Here is a 17,995-nt window from a genome sequence, read left to right as displayed (position 1 = left end):
GGTTGACAATTAATTACAATGATTAATTATTGACCAACGTCATAAACAATTCAATCCTATAATGTACAGTTATTTATTCATTAGCATTTTTAATGGCACATGTAGTTTCATTTGCTGTTGTTTTTGTTTATTTATATTCTAGTGGGATCCTGGCGACCCACCACGCTTTGAGATGAATGCCGCGTCGTACATTGGTATTCTTATATCTGTTAGTTTATACGGTGTCTCTCTAGTAACATTTTTATATTTAAGGTAAGCAAAACGTGTTTTACATGTCGATGACTCGTAAGAATTGACACAAAAGCATCTTTTTAAATACGATTTCAATACAAAATATAGGGCCCTATGGCGCATAACTATAAGCTATTTAAGGCGCACAAAGATATCAACGATATAATATGCCATCTTATACTACAAAAGCTGCAAATACCAAAAAGTATAATTCAAGACCGAATTAAACAGACTAGTTTGCGTATGACGTCCTGTCAACCAGACCCAAAATGCCGTACTGCGCAGGTCAGCAACCAATCACGCCGCGCCTTTGTCCTGACGCCAGACGCAAACTAGTCTTTTTAATTCGGTTATGGATTATAACTTATACTCATGTGTGCAACTTCACACACAAATGAGTGACATACCTGATTTTGAAGTAAGAAATATTTGAGTTTAAAAAAAAAAGACCCTCACGAGCTTTGAAAGACAAAAAAAGTAAGAAATAAGAAATAAGTAAGAAAAAAAGTAAGAAATATAATATTTCAAGAACCATATACCATGACTCGTCATACAAAAGTGAAAGTATAAGTGTAATATTTTTCCAGGTCTCGGATCAATAATCACTATGAATCGTCATATTTAATTGAAAGTAATGTAATTTGTCCATTTTTTGATATATAGCCTATATAATAACTATGCCAGTCGTACAAATTAAAATTTAATAATGCAAGCTAATTTTCCAGTTCTCAGATCTATAATTACTATGACCCGTCATACAAATTTGAAAGTAATGTGATTTTTCCAGTTCTTGGATCTATAATACTTTGCTAGTCATACAAATTTGAAAGTAATGTGATTTTCCAGTTCTCAGATCTATGATTACTATGACCCGTCACACACATTTGAAAGTAACGTAATTTTGCAGTTTTCGGATTTACAATCACTATACGACCTGCGATACAAAATTGAAAGTAATGTTATTTGTCCAGTTCTCGAATCTATTAATAACTATGCCAGTCGTGCAAATTTAAAAGTAATGTGATTTTTCTAGTTTTCGGATCTACGGTCACTAGGCTATATGAGTAGTTAATTGTCAAAACGACTAATTTTTGCTTAATCCCATCAAAAAATACTTGGTTGCAGATGTGAAACAGACACAGTAGCCATTCATCGTAATTTAGCCGCCTCTGTCGTCGCTCTTCAGTTGAGTTTCTTAGTAGGCGTAGCAAGAACAGAAAATGAAGTAAGTATGATTGTCCATTTTTATTGGCGATTGTTCATAATTATATTACCAATATTACCAACAAGCAATAAATACTCCAGATTCCAGAAAAATACAGCAATAATGTTTTTGGATTAAAACAAATTATTATCTTGTTTATGTAGTACAAATTGGTAATACATGTCTTTATATAGTACAAATCGGCAATACATGTTTTTAAAATAAAAATAGTGCTGTATTTTTCTGGATTCGGGAGTACGTCATACACTTGTAAGACCGTGAGTTACAAGAACTGACATGTTATTGAGTATAATTTAAATGATCAAAAAATTTGGAAAAAGGGACAAAAATTTAGCTCCATTAGTCGCTGGAAGGTGGCTGGAGCATTATTAAGTCCAAATGGCATAGCAATCCATAAGTCGCTGGAAGGTGGCTGGCGCATTTGTTAGTCCAAATGGCATCCAGTAAATTTCTTAGACATTATTTTAATTGCCGATAATAACATATCTTATTAACATTTCCATATTTTCTCTGCAGATCGTTTGTAAAATGTTCGCCATCTTACTTCACTACCTTATGATCTCGTCATTCCTATGGGTCTGTAACGAGGCCTTTAACTTGTACACAGAGGTAGCTAATTCCATCCATACAGACACACAACAGCAAAGACCTATGCTACGATATTACGTAATTGGCTGGGGTAGGTCACGTGAATTCTGTCATGTTATAAAATGATTATTAGAATTATAAAGATTTTGTAATGTATACTGCCCTCTGGATAAACTTTGCTCTACTTTTGCAACAATTCAGAAAGTTTTGTCCTGATGAATTCAATTTAGATATAATACAAATATTTCTACAGCATTATTAGGTAATAAAAAGGCTTTTGACATTAAAATACACTGTATATTTTCTTTTTACAGTCGTTCCCGCAATACTTGTAGGCATATTAGTAAAACTAAAATGGGAAACATACTTTGACCCGGAAGTGTAAGTATAACTCTCATCTATTCTGTTTATTATAACTAGTTCTCCTCGTATTTTCCTCTGTAAGTAGATGAATTTGCGAACAGGGGATTGTAACCTGTGTGCTGTCCTCTTTAGGACGCTTATCACGTAGGGGTACCGTTAAATAATTGATATGCTGCCCTCAGCTCTGATCCTCTGTTTGCTATATCAAGAGAACTCGCGTGTAACATGAATTTAACTAAGAAACGAATCCAGATTCGGCAGTCTGTTAAACTCATAACGATATACAAGTGCTTCTTTCAAATAAAAGAAGGCTATGACAAAAATGTCAGAATGTTTTCAACTTTTCCATGAAAGTTCTTCTCACTATTTTTCATTGTTATGATAGCAATATTGTCGTTCAAAATGTGTAAATTACAGTGTATTTGAAATGAAAAATAATTTCGAGGGAAATGCCCCATCCATCTGCAATAGCTGCCGGGCGCCATATATTTAGATAATGTACGATATAAAACGCAGAACTTGTTAAATGCTCATAGGGTAGCTATTGCAGATGGCCTTTCTGCACTAACCCTTGTTCTTGTTGTTAATGTTCCAGATGCCTAATCGACGTCCAGCATATTTGGTTTTTAGTAGGACCTGTTGGTGGTGTATGGATAGTAAGTTTTGCATTTACACAAAGTACTGTACACTCTAAAAATAACAAGTTTACGTAATGCTGATTGAAAAGGGAACCATTCTCTTGGTTGAGTAAAATTTTCCTCAAATTCGGGCAATAATTTACGCAGTGGTGTACAAAAAAATATTAGGTAGTTTTGTTAACCTTGCGTAAGCTTAATATTGAGCAAGAGTGTACTCAATTATAGGTAGATACGCACTTCCGTTTAATCTCCCTATGATGAGTATATTTTTAGAGTGTAAAATAAGAAATATCTTATAATTAAGATTCGTGTTAAATTAAAATAATTACACTACGGGAAAAGGGGTTGCTTTGTATATACCGTACTCATTGCGTGTATATAGGAATCAAACAGATAATAGGCTATTCCAGTTAAAATCCATACATCCCCTGTGGAAGACAATCTTTTACACAGGGAGTGTGAATTTCAAATGGGATTACTTGCATGGGTGACTCCATATGAAATCTTCACTCCCTGTGTGGAAGTTTGGGTCATGTCTTCCCACGTATCTTCATAATGATGTATGGAAATTAAAGCCATAATGTACGATCTTATAATATGAAATTTGTTAATTTTTTTCAAACCTGATTTTTGTGTGTGCATATTTGTAATGTTTACACATGTCCCAACTTGCACCTAAATGGAATCGGCCAAATTTGTTGTCTTTGTAGGTCAACAGAGCAAAGTTCGACATATTATCATCAAAATAACCAGTGGGGTTTCTTTCACTTTACCATGTTATTTCAACTTAAAATGGACAGCAACCCTTCCCGGTAGTTATTACTAATATTATTTCAACATTTTGAAATAAAGAATAATAAAATTAAAATTTGGCGGAAATCGTATATTAAAGCTTTAAACTGGGATAGCCAAATGTTTCCAAGAGTTTATATCAGTTGCGTTATTTTTAATTTAATTTTTTGAATCAAAAGAATCAAATGCTTTTCTTTTATCAAGTATTTTCCTGTGGAATTATATAAAAATACGTTGATCTTTGAGAGAGAGAGAGAGTTGGGATCAACACATTCATTATATTATAATAATTACTTTTGTTTTATGAGAAAGATTTTTAACACAATTAGTTTTGTTTTATTTTTTTGTTTTGTTTTGCGTCTAAAACTACAGCAGAAGCAACGTTTATTTTCCTTCACCGGGGTTGCGAAACAAATTGTAATCGTGCAATAACCGGTATATTTTACTTTTTCAGGTAACAGTATTTGTATTAGTGTACACGTTAAAAGATATCATGGAGAGTTCCTATTCCAAAGATAAAGAAGCGAATAAAATAATAGCGTAAGTGTCACCTTAACTCGTCTCAGGTAACAGTATATTTAAGCCAATAAAATAATAGAGTAAGTATCACCTTAACTCATTTCAGGTAACAGTATTTGTATTGGTTTACACGCTAAAAGATATCATGGAGAGTTCGTATATGAAAGATAAAGCAGCTAACAAAATAATTGCGTAAGTTTTATAATCAATATACTCAATGTAAAAGAGTGAAATTCCGTTTTTGTGGATTGCCTAAAGTGATCACTCTGATGAAGACTTAATTTAATTCTTTGTTATAGAGTGATACTCTATTATAGACAATCCACAAAAAGTGAAATTTCGCTCTTCTCTCAAAAGTAGATCTTCCCCTCCTCTTCAAAGTCGTGATCTTATCACACTGTGTCCCCTTTTACAAGATCTTTTACCAGCTTTGCTCATCTTCAAACCCGTTCGATCCGCATCCGCGCACTGGCATGCGCAACCACAACAGCTATTCCCTTGATCCTCCGTTTTGCTGGCTTTCCTTTTCACATAACATATTTTTACCCATAAAGTAAGTAAAGTTTATTTCAAACTTTAATGGTGACCCGCAGGTCAAATTGCTAGAATATACATTAAACATACCTAAACAGACACTATGCAATTTGCAGGCAGCAATCAGCGCCAATATTGCAACATTGAAACAAGCAACTATACAAACATCCAACCCCACCCCAACCAACCGTAGGCAATGCATGAGGATAAAATGCCTTGCCCAGGGACACAACACGTTTACACGAGTGGGGTTCGAACTCGCAACCTATGGATTATGCGTTGAGTACCTTATCCACTCGGCCACACGTGCTCCTCATTATGTACCTATAGGTCTACCCTCTGGAACTACCCTCCCGATAATATTGTCAAATGCCCATCCTTGGACGCCTTCAAATCTGCTGTTAGTTGCCATGTGTTCTAGCCATCTCCTCCCCCATCTCATTTATTTTGTCTGTTTTTTAATTTGTTCATCTTTTTTCTGGTCTGTTTGTTTGTTCCTTTTATTTTGTTGTTTTGGTTTTGGGGTATTTAAGTCGCCCTTTATTTGTATTCAAGAACATTTGGGTTTTCGTCTGGTATATTGCCCAAATTGTTATAAATAAATAAAAATGTCACTTCCACCTGGAAAAAGTGCAATTTCCCTCTTTGTTCTTCTTCTTCTTCCTCCTCTTATCCTTCTCATTCGGTTTTTTCTTCTTCCTTTTATTCTCCCCCGTTTTCCTCTTGTTCTTCTTTATCCTCCTCTTATTCATATTCTTCATAATCATCATCTCCTTGGGTTTTTTTTTCAATTACAGAAATCATAATAAAGGCTGCTGGATACAAAATACTCTGCTCATGATAGCAATGGCATTTGCTGTTTGCTCAGCCATCATGTATAGCAGAATACCGCAGATTTTATTTGCAATGTTCACAATATTACAGGTAATATACGTATGTGTGTTTTCGTAGCTCGTGAATCTTCTATAATTCACTACTTCAAACTAAATAGATTAATACCCATTTAACGCACACAAATTTTAACTTAAATGGTTAAAAAAAAACTTGCAGAAAAGTGCCTTAAAAGACGAATTTGCTGATTATGTGCATGTGTAAGCTTATTTCAAATGTTGTTTTTGTTTTATTTGAGTTTGAGGCTTTGAGTCATTATTCTCATTGTTCAGTAAATCATACAATCTAAATATTTGTATTTATACGTGCACGCAACAGACAAACTTTTGACTCTTATTATCATAGTATGTGCTTAATTATCCAAAGCTAATGTAAATCCAAAATGGTTGGCAATGAATCTGATTATGATTCACTCGGGAAGAAGTTGGAAGATAGTCGAGCGCCACTCTTGATCTGTACACATTGCATTTAAATTATACTTGCTGATAAGGTATTATAGGGGTCGCCATTTAGGGGAACTATCTACATGTCAGGGCTAGCTGGTGTTCTAATGCAAGCGTCAATTTGAAGCTTGAACCTACCCACCTTAAGCCTCGACATATTATCGACGTCGATTCGATGCCGATGATTGAGGTCATACTTTTGTTGACCTCAAAACATCGGCATCGAATCGACGTTGATAATATGCCGAGGCTTGAGGTGGGTAGGTTCAAGCTTTAAATTGTCACTTCCATAAACGTATAGCACTTGATTAATTTCACCAATTTATTTTCTCTCTTTTCCTACGTGTTTCAGGGGGCATTTTTCTTTATGTTTTTCTGCGTCCTTAATGGTGAGGTAGTAGAGTTACTTGCGGAACGACGCACCTCTCTTGGTATAAACGTCACATCACCAAGTCTACCGAGATCCACCAAGTATAGTGTTTATAAAAGATATGTGCCAATACGATCTAGTAAGTATGGCCTAATTGGCTATTCCAGTTGAAATCCATACACCCCCCTATGGAAGACATGATCTTTATACGCAGGGGGTGCAGATTTCAAATGGAGTTACCCATTCAGGTTATTCTATTTGAAATTCACACTCCCTGTGTAGATTAAGATATTGTCTTCCACAGGGTGTGTATCACTATGGATATAACTCTTTACAGTCACGTGCCCCTTTTCAATGGTCCCGTTCTCAGCTTAGCCTACATTTTATAAACGTACCATACAAACTTGAAAGTAATGTAGTTTTATCTGTACTCGGATCGGTGATCATTATGACACGGCATACAAGCTTGAGAACAATGCAGTTTTTCCCGATCTTGAATCTACAATCATTACGACCCGTCAAACAAACTTGAAATCAGTGTAGTTTTTCCCTATCCCGGGTGTACAATCATTTTGATCCTAACGGAACGTTAATACAAACTTAAAAGTAATGTTTTTTCAGTTCTTGGATCTATACAATTACTATTGCCCATCATACAAATTTGAAAGCAACATAGTTTTCCCGTTCTCTGATCTATAGTCATAATTGTCCACTATTCAAACTTGAAAGTAATGTAGTTTTCCCCGTCCTCGGTTCTACAATCACCGTGAATCGCCATTCAAATGTAATGTAGGTTTCTCGCTTGTGGATTTAGGGTAACTCTTTATTGCACAAACTTGAAAGTAATGTAAATCTTCCGTTCTCGGATCCTCAACCACTGTTGTTATTTTGCTACAACATGTGATTAAAATGGATAAAAAAATAAAAAATTATCCTATATATAATTCAAAATAATATAAATATAACAACACACACGGTTACAATTTTGTATTTCTGTTTTCTGAAAGTGATAAAAACAATTTTATTTCACAGCTAACAAGTCTGTTTTATCCAGAAATTGCATTTACTTATGTACGTTTCAGCAACCCCTGTTGCCTTTATCAGCACTTGATGAGTAGTGACTGCTATTGGCAACCAACTCTAGAAGTAGTTCCAGCGCTGATCTTACGAGTGCCAGTTGGTCTTTCTTCAAGGGATTTTTTTATCCCTGTTTCAGAAACTCATCAAAAATGTGAGATATAAATCGGTACTGTCCACTACAGTACAGTACCAATTATCACGATAAATGCAACATGTGTTGCTGAAACGTACAGAAGTAAGTGCATTATTTCTAGACCAGATACTAAGAACATTGTCAACGGGGTTTACTATACCGATCCTGATGAATCTGTTCCATCATGATTTTATTTTTGTGCGACAGGTTCTTCATCACGTAAAACTTCACCAACTCACGGTTCAGGAGGTAGTAGCGGTACCAGTCCACGATCAGACAAGAAGCAGAAAGCAGGTAAAGGGGGTGCGGCTGAACAAGAACACCAGTCCGCAGATGACAGGGGATCACCAGCTACCAGGGGTCATCGCACTCTTACCACAGTATCTAGTTCTGACTCCAGGGCGGAGTCACCTCTGATTGGCTTAGGCAGCGCTACACTGGTACGGAAATTGATACCGGGTATACTCAAGAAACCAGAGGACACGGATAGAGAAGAAGGGGTAAGACTTATCAAGATCATTACAAACTTTTTTGCACTGGGTTACGTTCGTGCGACGCGTCTGTACTTTATATCTGTCCTAAGTATATATTCCAAACGAAATAATTCTGGGAAAAGGTTACAGGGCACTGGACCCAACCATTACCCGAAATAGGGAACATAATTAACATAGTAAGTATTTCTTCCCAGTGGTACAACTGAAGGTTACCCTTCTTTTTTGAAGGATCATTATTCCGAAGGGTTATTTCGATAGTTCGTTATTCCTAAGGTTCATTACTCCAAAGGTTCATTACTCCGATGGTTCATTACTCACAAGGGTCATTACTCCTAATTTACAACAGGGTTCGTTATTCCGAAGGTACTCCGAATTTAGACAAGAAGCCGAAATCAGGCAAAGAATACTACGAAGGGTCATTACTCCTAATATTGAAGTACCATTCGGAGTTACGAGCCTTCGGAGTACTGACCCTTTGGAATAACAAATTTAATTGCAAATTCGAAGTAATGACCCTTTGGAGTAATGAACCATCGGAATAACGACCCTTTGGAATAACGGTCCTTTGGAATAACGATCTGTTCCCCATCCAAGCAAACTGAATGGTGTGTCGTTATGAATCCCCTCAATTGACTAGTATACATGTTACTCCCAATCTACGTGATGACTAACGAATGATTTCTGGGGTTTTTTTTTCACAGGATCTGGCAACACTGGCACTTAGATCTGACAGCCCCGAGCAGGAGCAACCAGTTAGTAAAGATATGGTAACAACCGTGTAACTATAGATAGACAATTTATCAATTGAACTTTTTATAAATATATAAAACTTTTGACTTAAGAACAATGTGCGAGAAAATGTGCAATATTATGAAATGTGCCATATAACTGTAGAACAAAATCACTTCAGAGTGTTTATCCAGAGATATCAAAACCAAAATAGCCTATATCAATATCAAGTTAAATGTATCAAGGAAAGGTATACCATATAAATAAGATCAATATATTTTTAAAAACAGAACAAATGAGAACATTAAGATAACTTATAGGTTACACAGCTAAATCTACAAACAGTGCTTATAAACTGACAAAGTTAGATCTAGTACATGATAACGCATTTTGGACCATGTGTTCGCATGTGCGTCTACCATTATACTTAGATCTCGATCAGCGATCGCTGTTCTCCCGTGCTGCAATGACACATTTCCTCATGAACTCAAATTAAATATGGTATAACGTTTGTCATTCAAACAGCTCTTATTTTGTTTAATTATATAATACACTACATAGTACATAATTAAAATGATAAATAGACTTTGAGTACTTGACATACTCAGATACCTTTATGTAGCGCCGATCTCCATGACCCCAATCCTTTTTTAAGAGCTGTATTATCATCATCATCTCTGGTATCTTTGGTCATGCTAATTCCACCAAGCGATAAACATCACCGGTGGAAATTTAGCACATAACCTCATATTTGGAGTGTTACTGTCTATTTTAAAATCGGTACTGTTCGCACGTGCTTCACGTCTCAATATCAATTTGATATTAATAGATCTCCCGCAGTAAAGGATAGGGTACATGGTCCAGTCAAATGGACCGCATGAGAGAGATAATGAGATTGAACTCAGTGCTGTCATTGTCCTAGGTGATATTATTATGCAATGCCCGTGTTTCATATCCCCTTGACTGAGTAATGTATTGTTTCAACAAATGAATTTATTGGTACATGTATTGAAGAGAAAATAAGTTTACTAAGTATTGTATGTATTGTGTATACAAATATTTAATGTAAATAATGTTTCATATGAGTGCGTTGGGTACGTGTGGTATTGGGGCGTGACTATGTGGAATAAGGGTGTGGTATTTGGTGAGAGGGGTGTATGCGGGGTGTGTATGGGGTGTGTGCGCGACATTTTAGGGGTGCGTGTGTAAGTGTGCGATGTCTTTCATGTATAATATAATACATTTATTGTATTATGTTAAATCTTAACTGAAATTAATAATAAGACTATTAGATTGCTCTAAATATTCCAATTTGCAATTTGTGCGGTTAATTACAATATAAATAATAAATGTGCTATTCCAGTTGAAATCCATACACCCCCTATGGACGGCATGACCTTAATCTTCCACATAGGGGGTGTAGCTTTCAAATGGAGTCACCCATTCAGGTGACCCCATTTGAAATTCACACTCCCTGTGTGGAAGATTAAGGTCATGTCTACCATAGGGCGGATGGTTTTCAACTGGAATAGCCCAAATGTAAGAGTTGAGCTCAACTGAAAAACAAAAATGTATATTTGTTATTTGTAAAAAGTGCAACGTGAAAAAGTGTAAATTCGAAATATTGTAACTAAAGATATTATTAGCTGAGTGTGTATCGTGATGATTGTATAGATAACAACTGCTTACATGATGCATCGACAAGTAAAGTTTTGTACGATTATTTTGATTTTAATTTCTGTATTTATCTGTAAAAAAAATTAAGAAAAAAATTAAAACGTTGAAAATACAAAGTATTTTAAGTTTTTTTTGATAAATAGTGGCATTAATAGTTACTTAAGTCCTAAAATGTGATTTTGTTTTTATTGAAATTTGATACTATACATAACTTTTTCCAATCTATTATTCAAATCAGAGGTCTACTCCCGAATCCCGATGCTAGAAAAATACAGAACTATTAAAAAACAATATTATTCTGCTTTGCCCACAGATGAAATACTAGTATAACTCAATTATAATCTTTAGCAACCTAACTAGGAATTAAAAGTTTCCATATTCCAAAAATGTTAGGAAAAATAAGCCAAAAAGTGTGAATTTTAGAGTGTTTTTTGTATACTGGAACAATCACACAGAACGATTTGTATAACAATCAGTAATTATGCATTTTGATTTGTAGTAAACACTTATTATTATGAAAAAAAAATATTTGTATGAAATCCGTAGTTGTTAAAGTTACTAAGACTATCTAGATGAACGTTTTGATCAGGTTTCATGGCAAAATTCTGCAAAATAAATCAAGAAAACCCCTAGCCAGTAACATTAAAAAGCCCTCTAAAACTTAGATATCATCTGCATAACGTGTATTGATATTTGTTTTTTGTTTTTTTAAAGGACAAAAACTAAAACGTTAATGCATTTTAAGAATGCCATATCCAAGTTAATTACTTCAGCGAAAAATTATAATAAATCGGTGTTCTTTTCCTCAAATAATGAATATTATATGAAAAAATACAGATCTTTAATGCTGCAGAATATATTTTAAGAGTAAACCGTCCCTTATCTTTTATATCGAAATGTTTATTTCACGATCAAAATGATTATTTCATTTTGTATTCAACACATCCAATCCTAATTAGTATAACTTCAACACTACGTTATTATTCGCTCACTATTAGTATATGACCTGGAACGTTTTCGCTAGGTCGACTAGCGTCTTCAGCAGATGGTAATGCTGTGATAAATATCTTGTCTATAATCGGAATAGTCCTTTCAGGTGACGTTATATGATTGACAAGATGACGTCATACGATGTTGTGCCGCCCCGGGCATCAGCATGTTATTCCAAATCTATTCATTTCCTTGATCACAGTTCAGTATCGGTTTCTTAAAGAACTCTCCGGGCAAATCTAGTTGACCTGGCGGAAACGTTCCACAGGTGAGCGAAACATAGTGTAGTGATGAAGAAAATTCCTCTTACTGTTACATATACATACAATCATGTTTTAGATCGTAAAGTAGAACAGCTTTATAATGACTTATGTGGAATAACGTATACTGTATTGTTGGTGTTTTAGTTACAGTATTAGATCAGTTTATGTTTTAATATGAAGAATTAATTTCAGTTAAATGTAGCCTTTTTTGATGGGTTCAGCTTTGCAATAAATCATTTGAAATATAAACTTGTGTAATTGTTGTGCTGTTTGTTACTTTCATTATATTGTTTTGATATAGCATATCTATTTGACCCCTCAAGAAAACCTCATTTGAAACATTTCATTGATAACCCATCCAATACCTATTGATGTATGTTGCACCATCAAACATACTTTCAAGCAATATCCAAAACCGGCATCTAAAGTTAAATAGCCATATAAAGCCGTGGTAAACGATCTTATGTTACAAACTGAACTAGCACAATTTGGCGCTTTAACCGCATTATTGGCAACATTGTACCTATTTGTCAATGAGTTCTATACTTTTGTTCTGGATCGATGAGTATCCCAGTTGTTAATATACAAGCCAATACATTAACACGCAAATGCTATTTTCGATAAGCCTATGGACAGAAAAACAAACAGAGATTGAATAGTTCCGGGTGCACCTCTAAAATCATTTGACAAAAAAGTGACTATCTCAGAAATGTGTTTTTTAAGTAAAAATATTGTAAAATATGGCTAGTAGATAGTTACTTCATCAACACCCATATCAGCAGTAGATAGTTACTTCATCAACACCCATATCAGCAGTAGATAGTTACTTCGTCAATACCAATATCAGCAGTAGATAGTTACTTCATCAATACCCTTATCAGCAGTAGATAGTTACATGATCAATACCCTTATCAGCAGTAGATAGTTACTTCGTCAATACCAATATCAGCAGTAGATAGTTACTTCATCAATACCCTTATCAGCAGTAGATAGTTACTTCATCAATACCAATATTAGCAGTAGATGGCTACTTCATCAATACCAATATCAGCAGTAGATAGTTACTTCATCAATACCAATATCAGCAGTAGATAGCAAAGTAAGTTTAAACAGTCATTCAACACAAAATTATTGAGAACTAACCTCAATATTTCGACGTGTGATACACGTCCTCATCAGGAACAGTAGATAGTTACTTCAGCAATACCAATATCAGCAGTAGATAGTTACTTCATCAATACCCTTATCAGCAGTAGATAGTTACTTCATCAATACAAATATCAGCAGTAGATAATTACTTTATCAATACCAATATTAGCAGTAGATGGCTACTTCATCAATACCAATATCAGCAGTAGATAGTTACTTCATCAATACCAATATCAGCAGTAGATAGTTACTTCATCAATACCAATATTAGCAGTAGATGGCTACTTCATCAATACCAATATCAGCAGTAGATAGTTACTTCATCAATACCAATATCAGCAGTAGATAGTTACTTCATCAATACCAATATCAGCAGTAGATAGTTACTTCATCAATACCAATATCAGCAGTAGATAGTTACTTCATCAATACCAATATCAGCAGCAGATGGGTACTTCATCAATACCAATATCAGCAGTAGATGGCTACTTCATCAATACCAATATCAGCAGCAGATAGGTACTTCATTGATACCAATATTAGCAGTGGATAGTTACTTCATCAATACCAATATCAGCAGTAGGTAGTTACTTTATCAATACCAATATCAGCAGTAGATAGTTACTTCATCAATACCAATATCAGCAGTAGATAGTTACTTCATCAATACCAATATCAGCAGTAGATAGTTACTTCATCAATACCAATATCAGCAGAAGATGGGTACTTCATCAATACCAATATCAGCAGTAGATGGCTACTTCATCAATACCAATATCAGCAGCAGATAGGTACTTCATTGATACCAATATTAGCAGTGGATAGTTACTTCATCAATACCAATATCAGCAGTAGGTACCCAGCAAACACAAAAACGTTTTTAAAACGTTTTAAATAAGTTATATTTTGGCTTTTGGTTTAGGTAAAAACGTTTTAATAACATTAAAATGTCGGGTTATATAAAGGTCGTGATAATGTTTTAAAACGTTTTGTATTAAAACACACTACAGCAATATTTTAAATGTTTTCAAAAATGCTATTGAAAACTATTTTTGTAAACATTTTTGCCAAATATTGTGTCAATACTTAAATAACATTATGTTAAAATATTTGAACCCAGCAAACACAGAAATGTTCTTAAAATGTTTGTTTCAAAACCTTTTAATAACATTTAAATGTCGGGTTATATAAAGGTCATGAAAACGTTTTTAAAACGTTATTGAAAATATTTTGGGCAAACGTTTTTCGCAAAATATTTTTTAACCCCAAAATAACATTCTGTTTAGAATGTTTTGTATCAAGTTTTCAAGAATGTTTTTGGAATGTTATTAAAACGTTTTTATACCCTTTATATAACCCGACATTTAAACGTTTTCTGTAAAACATTTTTGTTTGCTGAGCAGTAGATTATCAAAAATGTTTTTAAGGTTATGAAAACGTTTTATACTCTTAATATACCCTTTATATAACCCGACATTTAAACGTTTTCTGACAACCTTTTATAACCTTTTGCGAATGATGTCGAAAACGTTTTGGTTTGCTGGGTAGTTACTTTATCAATACCAATATCAGCAGTAGATAGTTACTTCATCAATACCAATATTAGCAGTAGATAGCAAAGTAAGTTTAAACAGTCATTCAACACAAAATTATTGAGAACTAACCTCAATATTTCGACGTGTGACACACGTCCTCATCAGGAGCAGTAGATAGTTACTTCATCAATATCAATATCAGCAGGCAGTAGATGGCTACTTTATCAATACCAATATCAGCAGTAGATAGTTACTTCATCAATACCAATATCAGCAGTAGATAGTTACTTCATCAATACCAATATCAGCAGTAGATAGTTACTTCATCAATACCAATATCAGCAGAAGATGGGTACTTCATCAATACCAATATCAGCAGTAGATGGCTACTTCATCAATACCAATATCAGCAGCAGATAGGTACTTCATTGATACCAATATTAGCAGTGGATAGTTACTTCATCAATACCAATATCAGCAGTAGGTACCCAGCAAACACAAAAACGTTTTTAAAACGTTTTAAATAAGTTATATTTTGGCTTTTGGTTTAGGTAAAAACGTTTTAATAACATTAAAATGTCGGGTTATATAAAGGTCGTGATAATGTTTTAAAACGTTTTGTATTAAAACACACTACAGCAATATTTTTAAATGTTTTCAAAAAATGCTATTGAAAACTATTTTTGTAAACATTTTTGCCAAATATTGTGTCAATACTTAAATAACATTATGTTAAAATATTTGAACCCAGCAAACACAGAAATGTTCTTAAAATGTTTGTTTCAAAACCTTTTAATAACATTTAAATGTCGGGTTATATAAAGGTCATGAAAACGTTTTTAAAACGTTATTGAAAATATTTTGGGCAAACGTTTTTCGCAAAATATTTTTTAACCCCAAAATAACATTCTGTTTAGAATGTTTTGTATCAAGTTTTCAAGAATGTTTTTGGAATGTTATTAAAACGTTTTTATACCCTTTATATAACCCGACATTTAAATTAACGTTTTCTGTAAAACATTTTTTGTTTGCTGAGCAGTAGATTATCAAAAATGTTTTTAAGGTTATGAAAACGTTTTATACTCTTAATATACCCTTTATATAACCCGACATTTAAACGTTTTCTGACAACCTTTTATAACCTTTTGCGAATGATGTCGAAAACGTTTTGTGTTTGCTGGGTAGTTACTTTATCAATACCAATATCAGCAGTAGATAGTTACTTCATCAATACCAATATTAGCAGTAGATAGCAAAGTAAGTTTAAACAGTCATTCAACACAAAATTATTGAGAACTAACCTCAATATTTCGACGTGTGACACACGTCCTCATCAGGAGCAGTAGATAGTTACTTCATCAATATCAATATCAGCAGGCAGTAGATGGCTACTTTATTAATACCAATATCAGCAGTAGATAGTTACTTCATCAATATCAATATCAGCAGTAGATAGTTACTTCATCAATACCAATATCAGCAGTAGATAGTTACTTCATCAATATCATTATCGGCAGTAGATAGTTACTTCATCAATACCAATATCAGCAGTAGATAGTTACTTCATCAATACCAATATCAGCAGTAGATAATTACTTCATCAATACCAATATCAGCAGTAGATAGTTACTTCATCAATACTAATATCAGCAGCAGATAGGTACTTCATCAATATCAATGTCAGCTTCAGATAGTTACTTCATCTATACCAATATCAGCAGTAAGTAGTTTCTCTGTTTATCCCTCCCCCTGTTTGATCACTATGTTCCTTTCTCTCTTTACTCTCTCCACGCGGGTCGACTGCAGACGACAAGTTTCAATTTTGTTTTTAATTCAAAAATTTCGGAATTGTACATTTTCATGACGATATTTGGAATCAGCATGAAAAATGCATTAAAATGAGTACAAACAAGCCTAGTATTGGTTCAGAAGCTCAAGAGATAGCTCTCAATATTTTGAAAAAATATTTAAAAACTTGAACTTTTTATATTGAATGCTATGGCTAGCACGCGGAGCATTAACCGCTCTCTTTATCTTTCTTCTATCTGTCTTTCATTCTCCCTCCTTTTTCTCTCTTTTCATTTTCACCCCACTAATATTCCTAAGCCTTTGAGCTAATTTGTCATCTTGAATCAAATCAAGATTTGAATCAAAATTATTTTCCTGATCGATAATAAGTTTGAGCATAAAGAAAACCATCAAAACTCGTAATTATATCTCATGCTATTTCAACACCAAACAACGTGTATACAAGGGGCGTGCTCTCTACACATGTAAGTTTGTTACTAAGTGTGTTTTGTTTCCGCTCCCGGCTAGAGTCCAATCAGTTTACTGGAATACCGTGTGTTAACACTAGTGCTCCGCCTCCATTGTGGCACCAATAAGCACTCCTCCGGCAACGATTATTCTATATAAAAACCGAAAGATTAACAAAAAACGTTATTTTAGCAATTCTTTAGTAAAACATATGAGGAATATAAGTTTGCACAAGATAATAATCAAAGAAAAGACTAAACAATATCAAACAATCGAATTGAAAAATATACTTTATGCCCGTTGATACATGTAATGAAGAAACCGGGTAAGTTGGTTAAGTAGATTTTTTCGTCCAAATTGGCCTTTTAATCATCACGGAGACTAAATTACACGACACTCGTGCCGTTCATTAGGCCGTGTTGTTACTGAAGTGTTATACAAAATCTAAGAGATGCAATAACGAGTGAGCGCTACTCGGAGGCCATTTCACTTCATATGGTGTTACGTCCACGGATTTCATTAGCGATATGTAGCTTCTTAAAAAGCACATGGTGATTGTAGTTTAGTTGTTGCAACTACTTCCAACTTCCTTCCGGTGAATTAGGATTGCAATGATTAATTTATAACACGCAGGTATTATTATTATTTCAATCAGGTTTCGATATTTTAAAATACAAAATAGAGTTATCACAAATCCGTTCAACCCGGATGATGACAGCCATATTTCTGTTGTTTCGTACCTGAAGTTCAGATTATTTTTTCCGAGGTTCGTTTAACATGTTTAAAGCGATTTGCGTGCTCCTAACCTAGTGTTCATAATAACGTTTTGTTTGAATTACTTTACTTGCAATATAAAATTGTGCCACACCGGTGTAACTTAATGGGGTACTACACCCCTGGCCAATTGTGTGCCTATATCATTTTGCATTTTTCTCAAAAATTAGAGCGCATTGGTGACAGGTAAGATATGTATATTATAGGGGCAAGAACTACAACTACTGCACTGAACATTCAGCAACTCATGGCAAGTAGTTCTTGATTTATTGAACAAATATTGGTTTTCCCTCATTTTTGACTGTAACTCCACAACTGTTG

The 17,995-nt window shown here is 34.2% G+C and overlaps 1 protein-coding gene across 2 annotated transcripts in view; it reads left to right on the top strand.

Annotated features, from left to right (window-relative positions):
- Positions 1–11,088, top strand: part of LOC140159083 (uncharacterized) — a 91,053-nt gene extending 79,965 nt beyond the window's left edge. The window contains exons 16-25 of one of the 2 annotated variants that reach the window (XM_072182425.1): positions 143–252; positions 1,357–1,456; positions 1,973–2,135; positions 2,359–2,425; positions 3,003–3,063; positions 4,463–4,548; positions 5,688–5,814; positions 6,577–6,733; positions 8,015–8,307; positions 9,003–11,088. In XM_072182425.1, coding sequence (XP_072038526.1) covers positions 143–252; positions 1,357–1,456; positions 1,973–2,135; positions 2,359–2,425; positions 3,003–3,063; positions 4,463–4,548; positions 5,688–5,814; positions 6,577–6,733; positions 8,015–8,307; positions 9,003–9,083 — 1,245 coding nt within the window. In that variant the 3' untranslated portion in view covers positions 9,084–11,088. Of the gene's footprint in view, positions 1–142; positions 253–1,356; positions 1,457–1,972; positions 2,136–2,358; positions 2,426–3,002; positions 3,064–4,291; positions 4,378–4,462; positions 4,549–5,687; positions 5,815–6,576; positions 6,734–8,014; positions 8,308–9,002 lie in introns of both variants that reach the window. The other variant, XM_072182426.1, reaches the window with a different exon arrangement.
- The last annotated feature ends 6,907 nt before the right edge of the window (positions 11,089–17,995 follow it).

The sequence above is a fragment of the Amphiura filiformis genome, chromosome 8 (genome assembly GCF_039555335.1).
Source record: "Amphiura filiformis chromosome 8, Afil_fr2py, whole genome shotgun sequence".
Lineage (NCBI taxonomy): Eukaryota > Metazoa > Echinodermata > Ophiuroidea > Amphilepidida > Amphiuridae > Amphiura > Amphiura filiformis.
This window is presented reverse-complemented; position numbering and strand designations above follow the sequence as displayed.